Raw genomic sequence first — 17,100 nt, 5'->3', positions numbered from 1 at the left:
TGTGTCTGCCAGGTGAAAACATAGTGAGAAGGTGGATGTCTACAAGCCAGAGAGCCCTCACCAGACACCAGCACCTTGATCTTGGACTTCCCAGCCTCCAGAACTGTGAGAGATAAACATCTGTTGTTTAAGCCTCCCAGTCTGTGGTCTCTTGCTGCAGCAACTCCAGTTGACTAAGACAGGCATGGCCTCTCAGACCCACCCACCTAATGGCAATGGGGCCTTGGCTCCTGAGCTCAGGGTGGCCATGTGGGGCATAGATGCAAGTACTAGACCTAAAAGATCCAGAACACTCCCCATTTATACGTCATCAGGGGGATCTCATTTGTTCCTAAGAAAATTCCTAGAAGAGAAGCCCAGCCTCTCATGGGACACTTTTGAGGGATGATTCTTGACCCAGCTGTCCCACAAGGTGGCTGCTGCCTCGAAGTCCACCTGCCAGGGCACTGATGTAAGACACCGACAGTGTTGGTGGACTCTGGGTGAAGGACTGAGAGAGGGCTGCAGGGGGTATCCTGCCTGCGCAGTAAGAAGGGCATGGATCAGACAGGGACCTGGCTCTGCTTTGACTCACAGAACCTACGAAGACATGGCTTGGCTTACCTTAGGTGGGGGTTCCTGGAAGGCTGTGGGCTCCAAGATTTTGGGGGTTCGGTAGCGAGCATTTCTCTCTTGCTCCATTGCAATGTCCTTCTCCATCTGATAAATGTCACTGCAGGGAGTCAGGTCAGATACAAGGAGAAACAAGGTCAAATACAAGGTCAAAGCCAGACACTCCTTAGGGCTCCTCTGTACTGTGTGGAAGCCCAGAGAGGCCTGGGCAAGGCTGCTAGGTCCCACTTCCATTTCCATCCCCTCTGCAGAGTGGCCTGGGGAGAGCCCCCTGAGACAGGCTTGGATTTGGGCCCTGAGGCCACACTGAGGTAGAGGATCACAGGAATGGATCCAAGGTGGAAAACCATCCTTGGAGAACCAGTCCCAGCCCAAACACACAGCAGGAGCCTGACTGCAGCCCTACTCCCAGGCCTTGTGCCCTCCTCAGATTGTGATTGGCACCAAATTTCTATGTAGATGTCCAAAGTCCCAGTCAACTTCATGGCCCTGGCCTAGAATCCACATCTCCCATACCTCATGAAACATCTCCCAATGCATCCCTGCTGTGTGCTGACAAGGGTGTGGGTTCACTCTCAGGCTAGCCCTGTGCATGCTTCTTACCTTTCTTACCCAATCCAGTGGTCCTAACCTGGGATCACACACCCCAGAGGACTCTGGAACTATTACTGTCTATGAAGCCACACATTCATATGGGTACCAAGTATTATATATTACTGAATGTGTGATACTATGAGATACTTGGTACTATATTTTCAAATGTGCATGCATTTTATTCTGTATAATAAAAATGCATTATATAGCCCACTACATTTTGTTTAGCAGAAGATTTTAAAAATATAACTATTGTTACACAGAGACACTCAAAATTTGACCTTGGAAGGGCCTTTCCTACCTGGAACAATTAGGAAACTGACCAAAGCCCTTCTGAACTCTAAGGAGGAAGCCTCAGTGGTGGCCGGGGGAGGAACCTGGGGTCTTCTGAGTCTTTCAGGGTTTTTCAGATCACAATGGAAACCTGCTCCCACCTCCACTTGTGGTGGGGGGGCCTGGCCGGTGCTTCTGATGGGAACACTTCTCAGCCCAGGAAAGGCACCTGCACAGCTCCCTGCTCTCAAGGCCTCAGAGTGAATGAGGACTCCCAGTCCCATCCCCCGCGAGCTTTCACCCTCCTAGATTCCATCTTTCAAATACTTTTATCCTGCAGCCCACTGGCTTCTCAAGTCTCTTATACGAGGGACCAACAGAGGAGTCTAGAATTAACTGGGAGGCTCACTGAAGGGATAGGCAGGAACAGGGAGGCCTTTTAAGCCAGAGGTTTCGCAGATGATATTGAAGGCCCCACCCCGTGTAAAACATGCTGGGTCACCCTGAGTGCCCCTGGCCTGGGCATGGCCGGCATTCCCCGGGGTACCTCCCCACCAGGCAGTTTTCCAGGGGTGCTTTCTTGTCCTAAAATCAAACAAGGCAACATGTTGACTACAGTATTTAAAATCACAATATTTCAAGTCAAGTTCCAGACTCCCTAAAGCAGGGTCCAGCAAACAAGAGCCCATGGGGCAAATCTGGCCTTTCCTCTATTTTTACATGGTCCCCAAGGAAGAATGGTTTTTGCATTGTTTTAATGACTAAAAAAATTAAAAGAAGAAAAACATTTACAACACAAGAAAATTATGTGAAATTCAAATTTCAGCGTTCACAAATGGTGTTTCACTGGAGCCCAGCTACACCCATTCATCGAAGTATTGTCTATGGCTATTTTGTCTCCTGTCTAAGCCAGGAGAGTTAGAAGTTTTGGCAGAGACTTGCATAAACTGCAAAGCCCTAAATATTTGCTATTTGGCCCTTTATAGAAAGGGCTGACTCCCATCACAGAGGAAGCCAAAAGAAGTCAGATCTCCCACAGGAGGGCTAATGGCAGGCTGGCCACCAAGAAAACTGGAGGACGCTGAACCTCCGAAACACACGACCTTCTTCCCCAGCAACCTCCCCAGCCCTAGGCAATGATGGCTCTTGGGCACTGACGGGCCCTCAGGTCCCTTATCCCCCATTCAGAAGGGAGAGGTGGCCCCTGGGTCACACTCTTGATAACAGGTCAAACATCACTCCCTTGTATCTGGGAGGAAAGATCAAAGTCAAGAGGAGAGGCGAGAGGAAGCGGGTGGCATCCCCAACACCATAAAGAGCACAGGCACTTCAATGAGAGTCTGCTTCAGGCTTTTGACTCTAACCTAGAAAATACTTTCTGAGCACATCCCAGGAACAAGGCTCTGTGCTCCGTGTTGACAGATGCCCAGAGGAGCCAGGCTTCCCCAGGGGTGCCTTATCTCTGAGCTCATATCTGACAGTGAACCTGGCTTCAGCCTCCTGTCCTTGACCCTGGCCTGTCTTGTTTAGGGAGATGCAGTGCAAACCTCTCTGTGTGCTACTGGTCTTGCTCCCTGGTACCACCGGGGGTCGGGGGGGTGCCCGCCCCCAGTCCACACTCCATGCTTACCTGAGGCTGCACACCAGCTCGGTGAAGCGGGGCCGGTCGCTGGGGTCATAGTCCCAGCAGCGGGTCATTAGGGTATAAAGGATCGGTGGACAGAGGTCGGGCTTGGGCAGCCGGTCCCCTTTCTCTAGCACTCCGATGACATCCTTGTTCTCCAGCCAGAAGAAGGGCTGCTTCCCAAAGCTCAGGATCTCCCACATGCACACGGCTGGGGTGGAAGAGAGCGTCAGGCCCCGGCCTGGGGGAGATCAGTCCCACCCACCCGGGAGAGCACCATCGCCATTACTGCTCAGTCTCAGCCAGGAGCAGCTCCTATGGTCCTGCTCTCCATCCAGCACCCCAGGGTCCTGCCCACCATCGCGGCCCACCCGAGGGACCAGGGACCTACATCTGCAGTTAGTGACCTAGGGCCTTGCTCCCTAGACCCCTGTCAGGGTGCTGCAGGATCAAAAGGTGGCAGTTATGGCATGTCATTGGGACCACAGGTGCCTTCTCTTAGATGGGACGGGAGCCACTCCCTAGTAAAGCTGGAGTTGGAAGCCTCACACCAACGCTTGGTGCCTGTGTGGCTGTGGGCAAGCTCCTGACTCATCTGAGCCTCAGTTTTCTTAACTAGAAAACGAGAGTAACAGTAATATTCTACAGGGTTGGCTGTGGGAGAATGAAGTGAGATGGTCTTCAGGAGGTATTCTGGAAGGGGCTGTCTGTCTACACCTGCCTTTGCTCTCTCCCCTCCCTGCACCTCTCTCAGAACAAGTCACAGTGTTTCATCTTAGTTTCTGGGGCTGGTAGGTGGAACACACATCCCACAAGAGCCTCTTCCAGGAAGATGAGCCTGCACAGTCCAGTCCAGCCCTTAGCCTGGATCACCCCCCTACCCCACCCCCAGTGGCCTCCCCATCTCTGAGACTTCTCAGTGGCCAAAGCAAAATAGAACCCTGGGAATGAGGGGTGGGGGTCAGACCTCTGCTCCCTGCACCCACCCCCATAGCCTGGTTCAGAGGTGAGAATCTGAACCCTTTTTCATGCCCTCCCAAATCAGCACTCACCAAACATCCAGACATCACTGGCTGTAGTGAAGCGTCGGAAGTTAATGGACTCAGGGGACATCCATTTGATGGGGAGGCGAGTCACAGAGGCTTTGGGTGGGCAAAGAGGTTGATTTTTAAGGGAAGGAAGATCAGAATTATCCAGAAATACATGCTACTTTCTGGAAACCCTTAGCCTGGGCTGTCCAACCGTAGATTTCCTTTTTCTGGAATTTTTGGCTTCAGCAACCCCTCCAAGGCCAAAGCAGAGGCCAGGAAGTCCCCCTCACCTTTGTAATAGTCCTCATCCTCAATGTACCGGGAAAGGCCGAAGTCCCCCAGCTTCACACACTCAGGGGAGGCCACCAGGATGTTCCGGACAGCAATGTCCCTGGAAGAAGGGCGCCAAGACCAGGGTGAGGCCCTGCCCACCCCCATGGGGACAGGGACACTTCAGAGAGAGACAGACAGACAGATGGACAGAGAGACGAACAGTGCAGCCCAGGGACTCGGCCTCCAGAGCAGAATCGGGCAGCTCCTGTGGGTCACTGCCCCCACCGAGTGGTCTTGCTGCAGCACAGCTCAGGTAGGAGCCCAACTGGCCCCTCTGCACCCCAACACACGCAGGTGCATGGCCATCTCCTTCCCTCTTGCTGCCGGGCTCTGTCTCCATCACCCCTTCTCACACATCTCCAGCTCGAAGCCTGGCTCAGGTCCCTGGGATCTGCTACCTTCCATTTCTGTGCTGTTGCCTACACTGTCCCCCCTGCCAGGGAGGCTGTCACCTGTTGATTCTTCAAGAATAAACTCCAACTATTTCCCTGGACACAGTTATTCTCTCTTGTCTGTGTTTCCATAGGACTGGTTAGGCCTTTGGTATAGCAGGAGCGGCAGCGGCAGCAGCACAGCTAACTCTGATGGGGAGCTGAGGATACCAGGATCACAAGGGCTTCACATACCCTGAGTCATAACACAGAGACCCTCAGACCTCCAGGTGTAGGGGAGGAGACCAGGCCCAGGGAGCTGAAGGAACTTTCCCAGCAGGTCACCGGTGGAAAGGGTGTCGCCCAGGTAGGCCAGTCCAGGGCTGAGCTCTCGCTCCTCCCAGGAGACACTCTGCTGACTCAGTTTACCCTGTGTTCTTGCCATCACTCCCAACCCCAAACTAGTTTGCCTGCTTGCTTCTCATAGGCAGGCTCCACTCCCTAGCATTTGTTTTTATAGTTGAGGTGATGACTTAAAAGCATGGCAGCTTCAAATGAACAAACAAAATAAACAAATCTCTCATCCCATCACCTTTGTCCCGCCAACTGATGTCTCCAGTGTGACCCTCATGCTAGAAGGTAAGCTTCACAAGGAAAAAGATTTTTGCTTGTTTTTGTCACAACTTTGTCCCAGAGCCTAGGCCAGTGCCTGATACTGAGATGTGTTCCATATTTGTTGGATGGATGAATGAATAAGTGAACGGATGGATGAATGAATGAATGCAGGGTTTTATCCCCTGATGTGACTTTGTATAGAATCAGACACAAGGCCATATAGCCAATGTCAATGGCGAGTAATGGCCAGCCACTGACTCCCCTGGCAGTTAGGGTCTCATGGCAAGGAATGAGCACAAAACCAGGTAGGGCAGGGGCCAACTCCACAGCCACAGGGAGGTTTGGACTCAGCAGCCCAGGGGACGAGGGTAGAGTCCAGGCCAGGACTCTGGGATCTTCCTGGCCCAGCTCCAGCTCAGTCCCTTCTTCCTGGGCCATGTGCCACCAAGCTGGTGAGCTGGAGGTGAGTGAACTCTGAACAAGGCTGGGGGCAATTTCCTGGCACTCGCAGGGGAGGTGCTGGAAGGTCTTGAGCTCTAGACAGACACCTCGGACTTCAGAGTTACTCCTAACAACCCCATGAGGTACATACAGTGCCTGCAACTTTACAGATGAGGACACAGGGTCAGAGAAGTTGCTCAAGTGCTCGAAGTTGCTGGGACAGGCAGGGCTAATGCTGGGATCCCAACACTGCTCTGTCACACCCAAGCCCTACTTCTACCCGGATACCTTGAGGACCTGGTGAAGGCCTGGCTTCTGCGCTGCCGGCCGTCCCTCTACCCTACCTGTGCACACAGTTGATGCTCTCCAGGTAGGCCATGGCTTTGCATATCTGCAGCGAGTACAGCACAAGGGTGAGCACCTTCAGGGAGTTCTTATTCCGCTCCAGGTAGTAGCCCAGCTGCAGGAAGGGGGAGATGTCATCAAGACCCCTGGTTGGTCCCAGCATGGAGCCAGGGAGCTGGGTGCTGGCAGCCCCCGACCCTTCCCTGGAAGTGATGGGAAGCAAACCCAAAGCTAGCAAAATGTTCCAGCAATTTTCTTGACAAATAGAGCCTCTGGCTTGCTTCAACTGAATACAGAAGACAGGAAGCTGGGAGGAGGGGGCTGTGCTCTAATGCCCCCCTTCCACACCCCACTGTGGCCAGTTGTCACCACAGGGTCCCTCTTCTGCCACCTCCAGCTCACCTCCCCATAGGGATACAATTCCATGATGATCCAGGTGGGCTCCTCTTCAATGATGCCGATCAGCTTCACGATATGTGGGTGGTCCAGCTTCTTCATGATCACTGCAGTGACGGCGGGGAGTGGGGACAGGCAAGAGGGATGAGTGGAGTGGCTCAAAGGTCTAACTGAGCAAAGGCCTCTGTTCTTCCAGCTGGGGGAACGGAAGCCCTCCTCCAATCTGGGTCCCTGCACTGTTCCCCCATCCCTTCCCAGGCCCAAGCCCCTCTCATCTTGGAGGCCTGGTTGGTCCAAGGGGTCCCTACCTGCCTCACTCATAAACTTCTCCTTGTTGTCCAGAGTGCAGTCTTTCTTGCAGGTCTTGACAGCTACGTTGATATTCTCCCCTTTCTGCAACAACAGTGTGTTCAGAACCCCTTGGTCCAGCCCAGCGCTCAGCAGTGTTCCCTCCCGGTCTCCCCATGGCCTCCTGCAGACATCCCTGCCAGCTGAGGCCCCTTTCTCCTATGTCTCTCTTCTTCGCCTCTTTCTCTTCCTTTCCTCTCCTTCCCCGCTCCCCTTCTTCTTGATCAGGGTCTGTTAGAAGTGAAAAGGGCTTTAGTGGTCAAATGGTACAAGCCCCTGGCCATCCAGCTGAGGACACTGAGATTGAGGGGCTGTGTGACCTGCCCAAAGCCAGGGCCACCTGCAGGCCATTACCATGTGTGGGGGCTGGGCCTTTCTCTCTCTCATTATCATTAGATTTGACATTCTTGCTGCCTCTTTCTGCTTGGCCTTTCCCCTGGGGCTGCTAGCAGCGTGACCACAGTTGTCAGCCTTGCCCTGCCTCGTCAAAGGCCTTGACAGTAACTCTAGAACCTGCCTTGCCTTTTCTCAGAACTGTCTTTAACCCGCCGCCTGCTTTGTGTTCTCCTACCAAGAATCAGTGACCCTTCTCCAGGTTCTGCCTGTATCTCCATCCCAGGTATTTTGCTACCCTTCTTGGAAATGACTCATTTCTATTATTCTCTGAGTATTTAATAAATACTGCCACACCCTGTGGACAAGGGGCCCTAAGGGCTCCAAGTGGATGAAGGCTGCGCCAACTCCAACCTGCTCAGATTCGAGCTCTGGCTCATCCTACAGACACGTGGAAGAGGAGTGTCAGGGAAGAGCCTGGAACTCACGTGATTCGTGTAGACACCTTCATAGACCTCCCCAAAAAAGCCTTCCCCAAGAATACGATTCAGGACGACATCTTCACGGACAATGCCATACTGTGGACCTGCACAGATGGAGAAAACAGTTGCAGAGCACAGAGACCAGTGGCATCTGCCGGGGAACCCGAGTGTCTGCAGGCTGTAAAGCCAGGCATCGCCAGACCAACACCACTTCAGCCAAGATCCAGGGGCTGGGCTGGGGAAACGGGGTCTAGAATGTTCCATTGTCTCAGACCCAGGGAGGAGCCATCACCCTGCTCCCTCTGAAGGCTGGGTCCCAGGTCTGAGTTATTAGAATCCCCACACAGCTCCATGGGCACACAAAAGATCAATCAGTATAGGGAGAAAAAAAAAGCATCTCAGCTTTCAAATCCAAGGCATCTCAGGTTTGCCACCATCTAAGCCTCACACGAAGGGAGGATAAAGGAGGAAAAGAACGTTCCACGCGCTGATGTCACAGGGCCCTGACTGCGATCGCTGTCGTCGAGAACCTACCTCCGGTCCTTCTCAGGGTTTCGTCAGGAATCTCTGCATAGATGTCTGACTCTGGAATGGCAGGAAGAGGTCAAGCCATAAATAAGATGCTCTCAGTGAGCATCCCCAGGAATCAGGTGTGGGACTCCTTGCTGGAGGCCAGTGGAGGCCAAGCAGGCAGGAGGAGAAACCAGGCATGTCCTATCTCCCACCCCAGGTTTCAGAGTGGCCACGGAGACCAGGGCACCTTGGCTTAAGCCCCTGCTCTCTGCTGCCTGACTTGCATTATTTAGGGCAAGTTGGTTCATCTCCCTCAATCTCAGTTTCCCTTTCTGTGAAGTGCATCCTAGGGGATGCTGTAAAGGTTGAATCAAATAATACCTGTTGCATGTTTAATACCATTAGGGATCGGATGTTTGTGTGCCTCCCAGATTCCTTTATTGAAGCTCTAACTCCCAAGGTGATGGGTGGAATTAGGAGGTGGGGCCTTTGGGAGGTGGTACGGTCATAAGGGTCGAGCCCCCATGATGGGATCCGTGCCCTTATAAGCAGAATAAGAGAGACCGGTGCTCTCTCTCCATCATGGGAGCCCACAGTCAAAGGACAGCTATCTGCAAATGAGGATGAAAGCACTCACTGGATGCAGACTCTGCCAGCACCTTGATCTTGGATTTCCAGCCTCTAGACCTGTCAGCAACAAAGTCTCCTGGTTTTAAGCCACCCAGTCTATGGTGTTTGGTTATGGAAGCCCAAGCTGCCTAAGATAAACATGGTGCCATGTACTAACTACTCAATACACAGGAGCTATTATAATTCATGATATTTTAAAGCCATCATTGAGAAGCTATGGGGAAGAGTTGTTTTTCTATAACTTGGAGGATGCCCTTGACAATATCATGAGAGCAAGCAGCAGGGAGCAAGCAGATGGGAGGCAACCGGAGCAGGCCGAGGACACAGCGGGCGGCTCACCTATGCTGCAGCTCTCTGAGAGGTGGGACCGGCGGGCTTCCAGGTTTCTGTAGGTGAGAAGGCAGAAGCCAGGTGAGCTCAGAGCCCTGCAGTGCTCCCCTGGGCAGCCTCAGCCTGCCCTCTCCTCCCACCCCCTGTGGAGAAGCAGTCTGTTCAGATTAGCAAGGACCTGGGAGCACAGCCCAGGCTGCCTGGGACTGGAGCTGGGGGACAGCAGTGACCCTCCAGGATAACACCAGGTGCCATGAAGGCATAGGAATATTCCTGCAGGTATTTACTGGGAGGAAAAGATCATCCTTTTTCAGGGTTCTCCTGGGCCCGAAAGCAGGAAACTATGGAGGTGGGGACTCCCAGTTTGTTCTTCTTCCTCTCTGCAGCACTGGCTGAGCCCAGGGCCCTGTCTTCTGCACCCCACCATACTCACAGCATGGGAATCTGGGGTAGGCTGTTCCGCTTCTCGCCATCTAGGAAGAGAGGAGGATGGAGGAGGTTGGAAGTGGGGACACAGGGGTGTGGGTGGGTGACTGACCTCCTCAGTATTCCTACAAGGGACTCTCCTCCCACCCCACCCCGCTAATTCCATTCTCTCCTAGCCAGGGAGCTGGGGAGGCCTTGGGCCAGAACTGAAATCCTCTTTGGAGGCTGCCTTGGGACAGATTTCACGTGCTCCAGCTGGGATCCATACTTCCTGAATCTGACCCCAAGATGGAGACACCCACAGGCGGGACCAGCCTTGTTCTAGCAATGGCTTTGAGCCTGCTGGGACTAACATGCCTCTCCTACAGAAGCTGCCTCTATGTGGACCTTGACTAGCAGGGCTGTAGGTAGTGGACTGGCCAGGGCTTACAGCCCAACATGGGCCCACTGGAAGCTTCCTGTGGGCTGTCAGGGAAGCCTCCTCATTCACTTATCTGTCAGTGGCTAAGCTCCTGCCCCTCTACCTCTGGGGACTCGGCTGTGCTGCCATCCATGGTCCAGTCACTGTATGTTTAAATGAAACCCACCTTTCCTAGGGTGGATGATGAGAGAGCCTTGGTGTTCCCCCTGCAGCCGGCAGTAGCCGTCTATGAGGTCAGCCATGTTCTCAGCCTCTGCCAGGGATGAGGTTTTGATGGACAAGGCCTGCAGAGCAGAGACCGGCCAAGGGTGAGACCCCAGAGCCCTGGTTAGAGACCACACCCAGGGCTTGAGAAGAGACAGCAGGACCCTGCTACAACCCTTGCCTGGATGCCAATGCTGTCTGGACCTCTCCCCTGGGGCCCTGCCCTGGAGTCCAGGCTGACTCCATCACCCCTTTCACCTGTATGTCCACGTTCTCCAAAGGCTAGTCCCCAGCCTCACTCATTTTAGCCTCTGAGTACATAGCATGATGCCTGGTAGATGCTCAATAAATAGAAGCAGAAACTGACAAAATGGAAGAGGGGCTGGGCGCAGTGGCTCACGCCTCTAAACTCAGCACTTTGGGAGGCTGAGGTAGGCAGATCACTGTAGGTCAGGAGTTTGAGACCAGTCTGGCCAACATGGCGAAGCCCTGTCTCTACTAAAAGTACAAAAATTAGCTGGGCCTTGTGGCAGGCGCCTGTAATCCCAGCTACTCAGGATGCTGAGGCAGGAGAATTGCTTGAACTCAGGAGGCGGAAGTTACAGTGAGCCAAGATTGCATCACTGCACTCCAGCCTGGGCGACAGAGTGAGACTTTGTCTCAAAAAAAAAAAAAAGAAAGAAAGAAAGAAAAGAAAGAAAGAGAAAGAAAGAAAGAGAAAGAAAGAAAACAAAAGAAAAGAAAAGGAAAGGAAAGGAAGGGGGAGGCAATGGGGCAGGGGCACAGATGGGCAAAAGGAGAGAGAGATGAATGCCCTGCAGCCTGTTTTACTGCCAAAAAAAAAAAAAAAACCAAACCATGTTTTTGATTTCCGCATCATTGTTCTCTTGGTAAAACTTAGGCCTGTGATTTATACCCGATTTCTGGTCACCTTGAACATCCCACCAGCTGAAAACCTGCCCAATTTCTTTCCTGAAATTACAAAAGCTCTTTCCCAATTTTTCTTTTCTTTTTTTTTTATTGCATTTTAGGTTTTGGGGTACATGTGAAAAACATGCAAGGTTGTTGCATAGGTGCATACGTGGCAGTGTGATTTGCTGCCTTCCTCCCCTTCACCCATATCTGGCAATTTTTCTTATAATTGATCACCATCCTGGTACCTTTTGTCCAAGAACTTGGTGCAGTTTTCTTAACACGACCCCCACAGCCAGGAAGCTCCTGGCCTCCTGTGTGCCACGGACTTCTGGCCTGATCAAGAGCTCCCAACCTGCTGTGAGAACCCCTGCAGAGCTGCCAGGTGCCCAGAGACACTCACCTGGGGGGCACCTTCAATGCCCAGCTGCAGCACTGCCTGGCCATCTTCCAGCGGGAGGCACCTGATGGACTTAATCTGCTTGAACTCAGCCAGGCAGGTGGGCTGTGGGAAGAGAAGGGGGAGCTTCAGACCACCCCACTACTAGGATTGGGCTGTGCAGATTGGTCAGTATGGGGGAGTTGGGGTGAGGAGGAACTGGGAGTTTCTCTGGGAGATGAAGAGAGAATCAAAGACTATTAAGCCTAGAAGGATCTTCTAGTTCAGGGGTGTCCAAACTTTTGGCTTCCCTGGGCCACACTGGAAGAAGAAGAATTATCTTGGGCCACACATAAAAGACACTAACACTAACAATAGCTGATGAGCTTAAAAAAATTGCACAAAAAAATCTCATCATGTTTTAAGAAAGTTTACGAATTGGTGTTGGGCTGTATTCAAAGCCGTCCTGGGACCATAAGCTTCATCTAGACCAAGCCCCGCCCATGCAAAGGAGAAAATGAGGTCTAGAGAAAGCCAAGACTTGCTCGAGGTCATATGTCAAGCTGGTGGTAGAGTCAAAACTGGACCCAGGTCCCCTGACTTCCAGGGGTATCATGTCCCATACTGTCACTGAAAGAGTGACACTGCTGAGCTCGGAGAGTAATCATGGTAGCCTTGTCTCCCCCTCCTGCCACCTCTGTGCAGATGACAGTCATGGGGATGTAAAGAGCCATCTGCCCCACACTGCTGTCTCTAAACGCTCTCCACTGCTAGGGCATGGCCTTAGGAGGACTCTGCTCTCAGCAATGGGGGCAAGAAGACCCAAAGGGGCAGACAGCAGGGAGGCAGCAGAGAGGGGAAGATCTCCCCGCCTGGAGCTGGGTGGGGCTGCCCGCAGTCTCTCTACCTTTGCATCCTGGCTGGTCAGCTGGCGGATGCCTTTAGGGCCAATGACCAGGTCCACAGTAATGTTCCATCCTTGCTGGAATAAAAGGAGAGTGGACTGTTGTCCCAGAGCTGCCCTCCCCATTCTTCAGAAACTTGAAGAAAACTCCCTAAGCTAGACACAGGCCGCTGTCTCCTGGGTCTCCAGCTCCTTCCTCCAAAACCCTGGCCATACTGATTTTCCCCTCCTGACATCTTTCCTGTCCTGCCTGCCCCCCACAGCTGAGGCCAACATTTCAGCGCCTACTTCAGGCAAGGTGATGCCCGTGACTTCTGTGTCGGCAGGTTAGCGAAGTCCTGCTGCCTGAGAATCTGCAGCCATTGCAGCCTCTCCCTGCCCCACTCCTGGCCCCCTTTCCTGAGAGGCCTGGAATCCAGGTCAGGGAGAGGATCAAGAGAGCCCGCCATTACAATGAGTTCACAGCGGTAGGTCTCCTGGTCAATGTTGGCGAAGCCTGCGAGGGTGTTGAAGAACTTCATGACGCACTCCTCCTCCCGGAGCGAGGCATACTGCTGGAAGGTCTGCTGGATCATCTTCCGGAACTGTTTGGGCTGGGGGAGGGGATGGGCAGTGTGAGGTAGGCCTGCTTCTCCCAGCTCTCACTCTTTCCCTTAGGGTCTCGCCGAGAGACTGCCCACTGCTCGAAAATGGTCCCCAGGGCCTTTGCCCCAAGAGCAGCTGTGATCTATGACCTAAAACACATACCCACTGTCTCAAGAGAGACTCCTCATAACCGTATGAGTGAGGTGTAGGGGGCAGTGGGTAGCAGCTTCCCAGCTGCTAAGGCCACAGCGCTGATAAGGCCCCGATGCAGGGTGGGAACCCAGGCATGTCACAGCTGGATTCCCACCCAGAGAGGACCCCTGGGTGCATTTAGTAGTTCTGTGTCCAAATGCCCTAGGCTGCGCAGATACCCTGGCTTCTCTGAGTATCCGCAGCCTCACCCTTCCACTCTAGTCTTGGGAATCAGCACAAAGAGGTCCTCACCCGTTGGTTTTCTCACCTTTAAGTTCTCCTGCATCTGCTTTGGGAAAAACAAGTCCAGCCCCACTTCCTTTCTGCAAGAAAGAAGAAAAAGGCAGCATGAGACTCCCCCTCACCCCCACCCCAGGACTGTGGGCCAATCAGGAAGAGGTGAGAAGACTTTGGGACCTGGAGACGGCCCGTGTGGCTCTGGTCTGGGGAGGGGTGGAGGAGAGGGTGAGGAGGAAAAGAACACATGGAGAGACAGGAAGGGAGGGGAGGCGGCTGATCCCAGAACTTACTCTAGGAGCTCGAAGTTGGACTTCTTGTCAAGGGCATTGTGGGGCATATCCTTGAAGAACCGCCTGGAGAAAGACGGGGTGGAGAGGGGGCTGAAGGCTGGAGAATGAGGCAGTCAGACCCAGGGCACCTCATGCCACTAGAAGCCCCTTTCCCCTGCCATATGTGGGGGTCCCCAGGAGAAAGAAAGTTAGGAGAGTCATAAAATTTGGTATTTTGACCTATGAGGAAAAGCAAACCCTACAAATTTCCTTCCTAGAAAAGACTCCAGCCTCGCATCCTAGGAAGCCCACTCTAGGAATGGGCAGATACTAGGCTGACTAGGCTGAGGAGGAAGATGGTGGCTCCATCTGTGGCCTCTAAGAACAAAGACCCATGGCAGCCAATGTTGAATGATCAGCCTAGGAACACTGACCTCCACCTGCAGGTCCTGAGGGGCTCTTGTGATTTCCTTTTCACTTATTTGCTATCTCTTAGATACTATATGCACGTGTGTTTGTGTGTTCATTTAGATACTTGTTAAATGTAGTACTGTACATATAAAAACTTTAGCACTTACAGAACAGAAGAAAATAAAATTATTCATAGTTGTACCATTATTAATATTATGTATTAACTAAAATATATTAATATTTTACTTATATTCTTTAAGTCTCATTTCCCCTAAAAACGTATGCTTTGATAAATATTTTTATGCAATTGTGGCTTAAGCTGAGACCAAATAGCTAATGTCCTCACATGTGCCAGCCTCCCTTCCCTGTGTGTGTCACTGTGTCTAGTAATTTCATTGACTGCTGCAGACATTATCCTTTTCCTGATCGTGTATTAGAGTCATTCAGTATTCCTTTAATTCAGGGATCCTTATAAATATGTGGGAAAAGTTTTGTGCAACTAATACTATAAGCAGAGTGAGGGAAGTAACTTACAATTCAAAAGCAATGACTTTCAGACAGTTCACTGTGCTTAGAAAATAGGAAGGTTAGATCCTTACCACATACTCTGTATAGAATATTTATTCTTATGCATTAAAAGATAGAGGTCAGTTAAAAAAAAACTGCTTACAAACCAGAAAAAATAATCTAGAAAAATATTTCCAAGTTATGGGATCAAGAAGACCCTCAAGGCTGGGTGCAGGGGCTCATGCCTATAATCCCAGCACTTTGAGAGGTCAAGGTGGGAAGACCACCTGAGGTCAGGAATTCGAGACCAGCCTGGCCAATATGGTGAAACTCCACATCCCTACTAAAATTACAAAAAATTAGCCAGGTGTGGTGGCGGGCTCCCGTAATCCCAGCTACTGGGAAGGTTGAGGCAGGAGAATTGGTTGAACCCAGGAGGCGGAGGTTGCAGTGAGCCAAAATCGCACCATTGCACTCCAGCCTGGGTGATGAGTGAAACTCCATCTCAAAAAAATAAAAAGGAAGACCCTTAAGGCATGAAATCATAGAGGAAATATCCAATAAAAAAGTAAAACATAAAATGCTATATCCCTAACCATTTTAAATAAATGGTGTCTTTGAATACATTGTCAAACAAAGTAAGTAGTTACCTCTTAACAAATACGGTCTCAATATTACACTCTGTGCCCCAGCCTGAAACAATGGGCAATGTCTGGAGATAGTTTTGGTTATCGCATCCTAGTTGGAGTAGGGGGTTGGTGGTGCTACTAGCATCAAGTGGGTAGAGGCCAGGGATACTGCTAAACATCCTTCAATGCACAGGAAGCCCACCCCCACTCCCTGCTAACAAAGAAGTATCCAGCCCCAAATGTTACTAGTAGTGAGGCCAGAAAACCCTGGGAATTTGATCCAATAAGAGAACTTAGAAAACTAAGAAGATGGGCTCTTCCCTACCCTTACTTTTCTCTACTGGGTGTCTGACAGAGCAAGGTAAGCGATGGTGCCTCAGATGGGATGTGCTTGCTGACTAAGGGCAGATGTGCAGAATTGGGAACCAGAAGCCTGGGAGATAGGGATGACATTCAGGTATAGCAAAGGTCCTCAACCCCCAGGCCACGGACCAGTACTGGTCCGTGGCCTGTTAGGAAGCGGGTCACACAGCAGGATGTGAGCAGTGGGTGAGTGACTGAAGGTTCATCTGTATTTACAGCTGTTCCCCATCACTTGCTATATTGCCTGAGCTCCATCTCCTGTCAGATCTGTGGCGACATTAGATTCTCATAGGAGCATGAACCCTATTGTAAACCGTGTATGCGAAGGATCTAGGTTTCACCTTCCTTATGAGAATCTAATGCTTGATGACCTGTCACTGTCTCCTGTCACATCCAGATGGACCATCTAGTTGCAGGAAAACAAGCTCAGAGCTCCCACTGATTCCACATTATGGTGAGTTGTACATTTATTTTATTATATATTACAATGTAATAATAATAGAAATAAAGTATACAATAAATGTAATGCTCTTGAATCATCCTGAAACCATCCCCTACTCCAAGGAAAAATTGTTTTCCATGGAACTGGTCCCTGGTGCCAAACAGGTTGGGGGCCACTGAGGTATAGTACATGAGAAGTCTACCCAGGATTTTCTCCTGGATGGAAGCTCCGCCTCCTCTTCCTCCTCCCACCTGAAGAGTGCCTGCAGTTAAGATCCCAAAGTTCCATACAATTGACCACGGTAGCTTTAGAAAACGTTTCAAGCCAGTGTTACCTGCTCAACCTACACATTCTTAAGAAACCTCAGGGTGACTACAGGCAGCCTGGTCATCTGCAGTGTCCCTGAGTTGAGTGAGCCATAAAATATACTCCTAGGTAACTGAACACATTGGCTTGCTGTATTCAACTACTGAATTCTAACAGAATAAATTTGGCAAAGATCCAATGAGGAAGAGGATTTCAATTCTTTCAGAGTTATCCATTCATTCAACTATGTATTGAGTCCTTATGTGCCAGGCAAAGGCAGCACCGATTCTGACTCTAAGGATTTGACAGAATTTCACAATCTGGTGCATGGGGACATGTCATTGCCTCCCAGAGCTGGGTGCAAGGTGGTTTTGCAAAGGAGGCTGGATGGGGTCAGGATAGTACAGAAAAGGCTTCAAGATGAAGAGACCCTTAGGCTGGCTTGGTGAGGAGAGCAGATGGTCACACTGCTTGCAATTGACACCTCATAGGCTCATGCTGAGGTTTCCTACGTATGTAGAGGACAAGCAGGTAACACAGGCTCAGTACATTTTCTAAAGCTGCCAGAAGATAGAAGAGTTTACTAGGCTGAAAAGGGAAATGAGAAGAGTGTGCCAGGCAGTGGGGATGCATTGCCCA

The 17,100-nt window shown here is 51.3% G+C and overlaps 1 protein-coding gene across 1 annotated transcript in view; it reads right to left on the bottom strand.

Annotated features, from left to right (window-relative positions):
* The window catches only part of PTK2B (protein tyrosine kinase 2 beta), a 134,990-nt gene that overhangs the window by 16,324 nt on the left and 101,566 nt on the right, over nt 1–17,100 (bottom strand). Inside the window, exons 7-23 of the mRNA XM_012435144.2 lie at nt 13,825–13,887; nt 13,563–13,617; nt 12,970–13,110; nt 12,521–12,595; nt 11,638–11,739; nt 10,285–10,402; nt 9,705–9,744; nt 9,281–9,327; nt 8,333–8,383; nt 7,805–7,902; nt 6,944–7,028; nt 6,642–6,742; nt 6,239–6,354; nt 4,425–4,525; nt 4,156–4,245; nt 3,110–3,314; nt 604–712 (exon numbers count right to left, since the gene is read on the bottom strand). Coding sequence (XP_012290567.1) covers nt 604–712; nt 3,110–3,314; nt 4,156–4,245; nt 4,425–4,525; nt 6,239–6,354; nt 6,642–6,742; nt 6,944–7,028; nt 7,805–7,902; nt 8,333–8,383; nt 9,281–9,327; nt 9,705–9,744; nt 10,285–10,402; nt 11,638–11,739; nt 12,521–12,595; nt 12,970–13,110; nt 13,563–13,617; nt 13,825–13,887 — 1,597 coding nt within the window. The remainder of the gene's footprint in view (nt 1–603; nt 713–3,109; nt 3,315–4,155; nt 4,246–4,424; nt 4,526–6,238; nt 6,355–6,641; nt 6,743–6,943; nt 7,029–7,804; nt 7,903–8,332; nt 8,384–9,280; nt 9,328–9,704; nt 9,745–10,284; nt 10,403–11,637; nt 11,740–12,520; nt 12,596–12,969; nt 13,111–13,562; nt 13,618–13,824; nt 13,888–17,100) is intronic.

Source organism: Aotus nancymaae, unplaced genomic scaffold (assembly GCF_030222135.1).
Source record: "Aotus nancymaae isolate 86718 unplaced genomic scaffold, 86718_ANA_hifiasm-v0.15.2.pri h1tg000079l, whole genome shotgun sequence".
NCBI classification, from domain to species: Eukaryota; Metazoa; Chordata; class Mammalia; order Primates; family Aotidae; genus Aotus; species Aotus nancymaae.
Note: the sequence above shows the minus strand (reverse complement) of the source record. Positions and strands in the feature narration are given on the sequence as shown.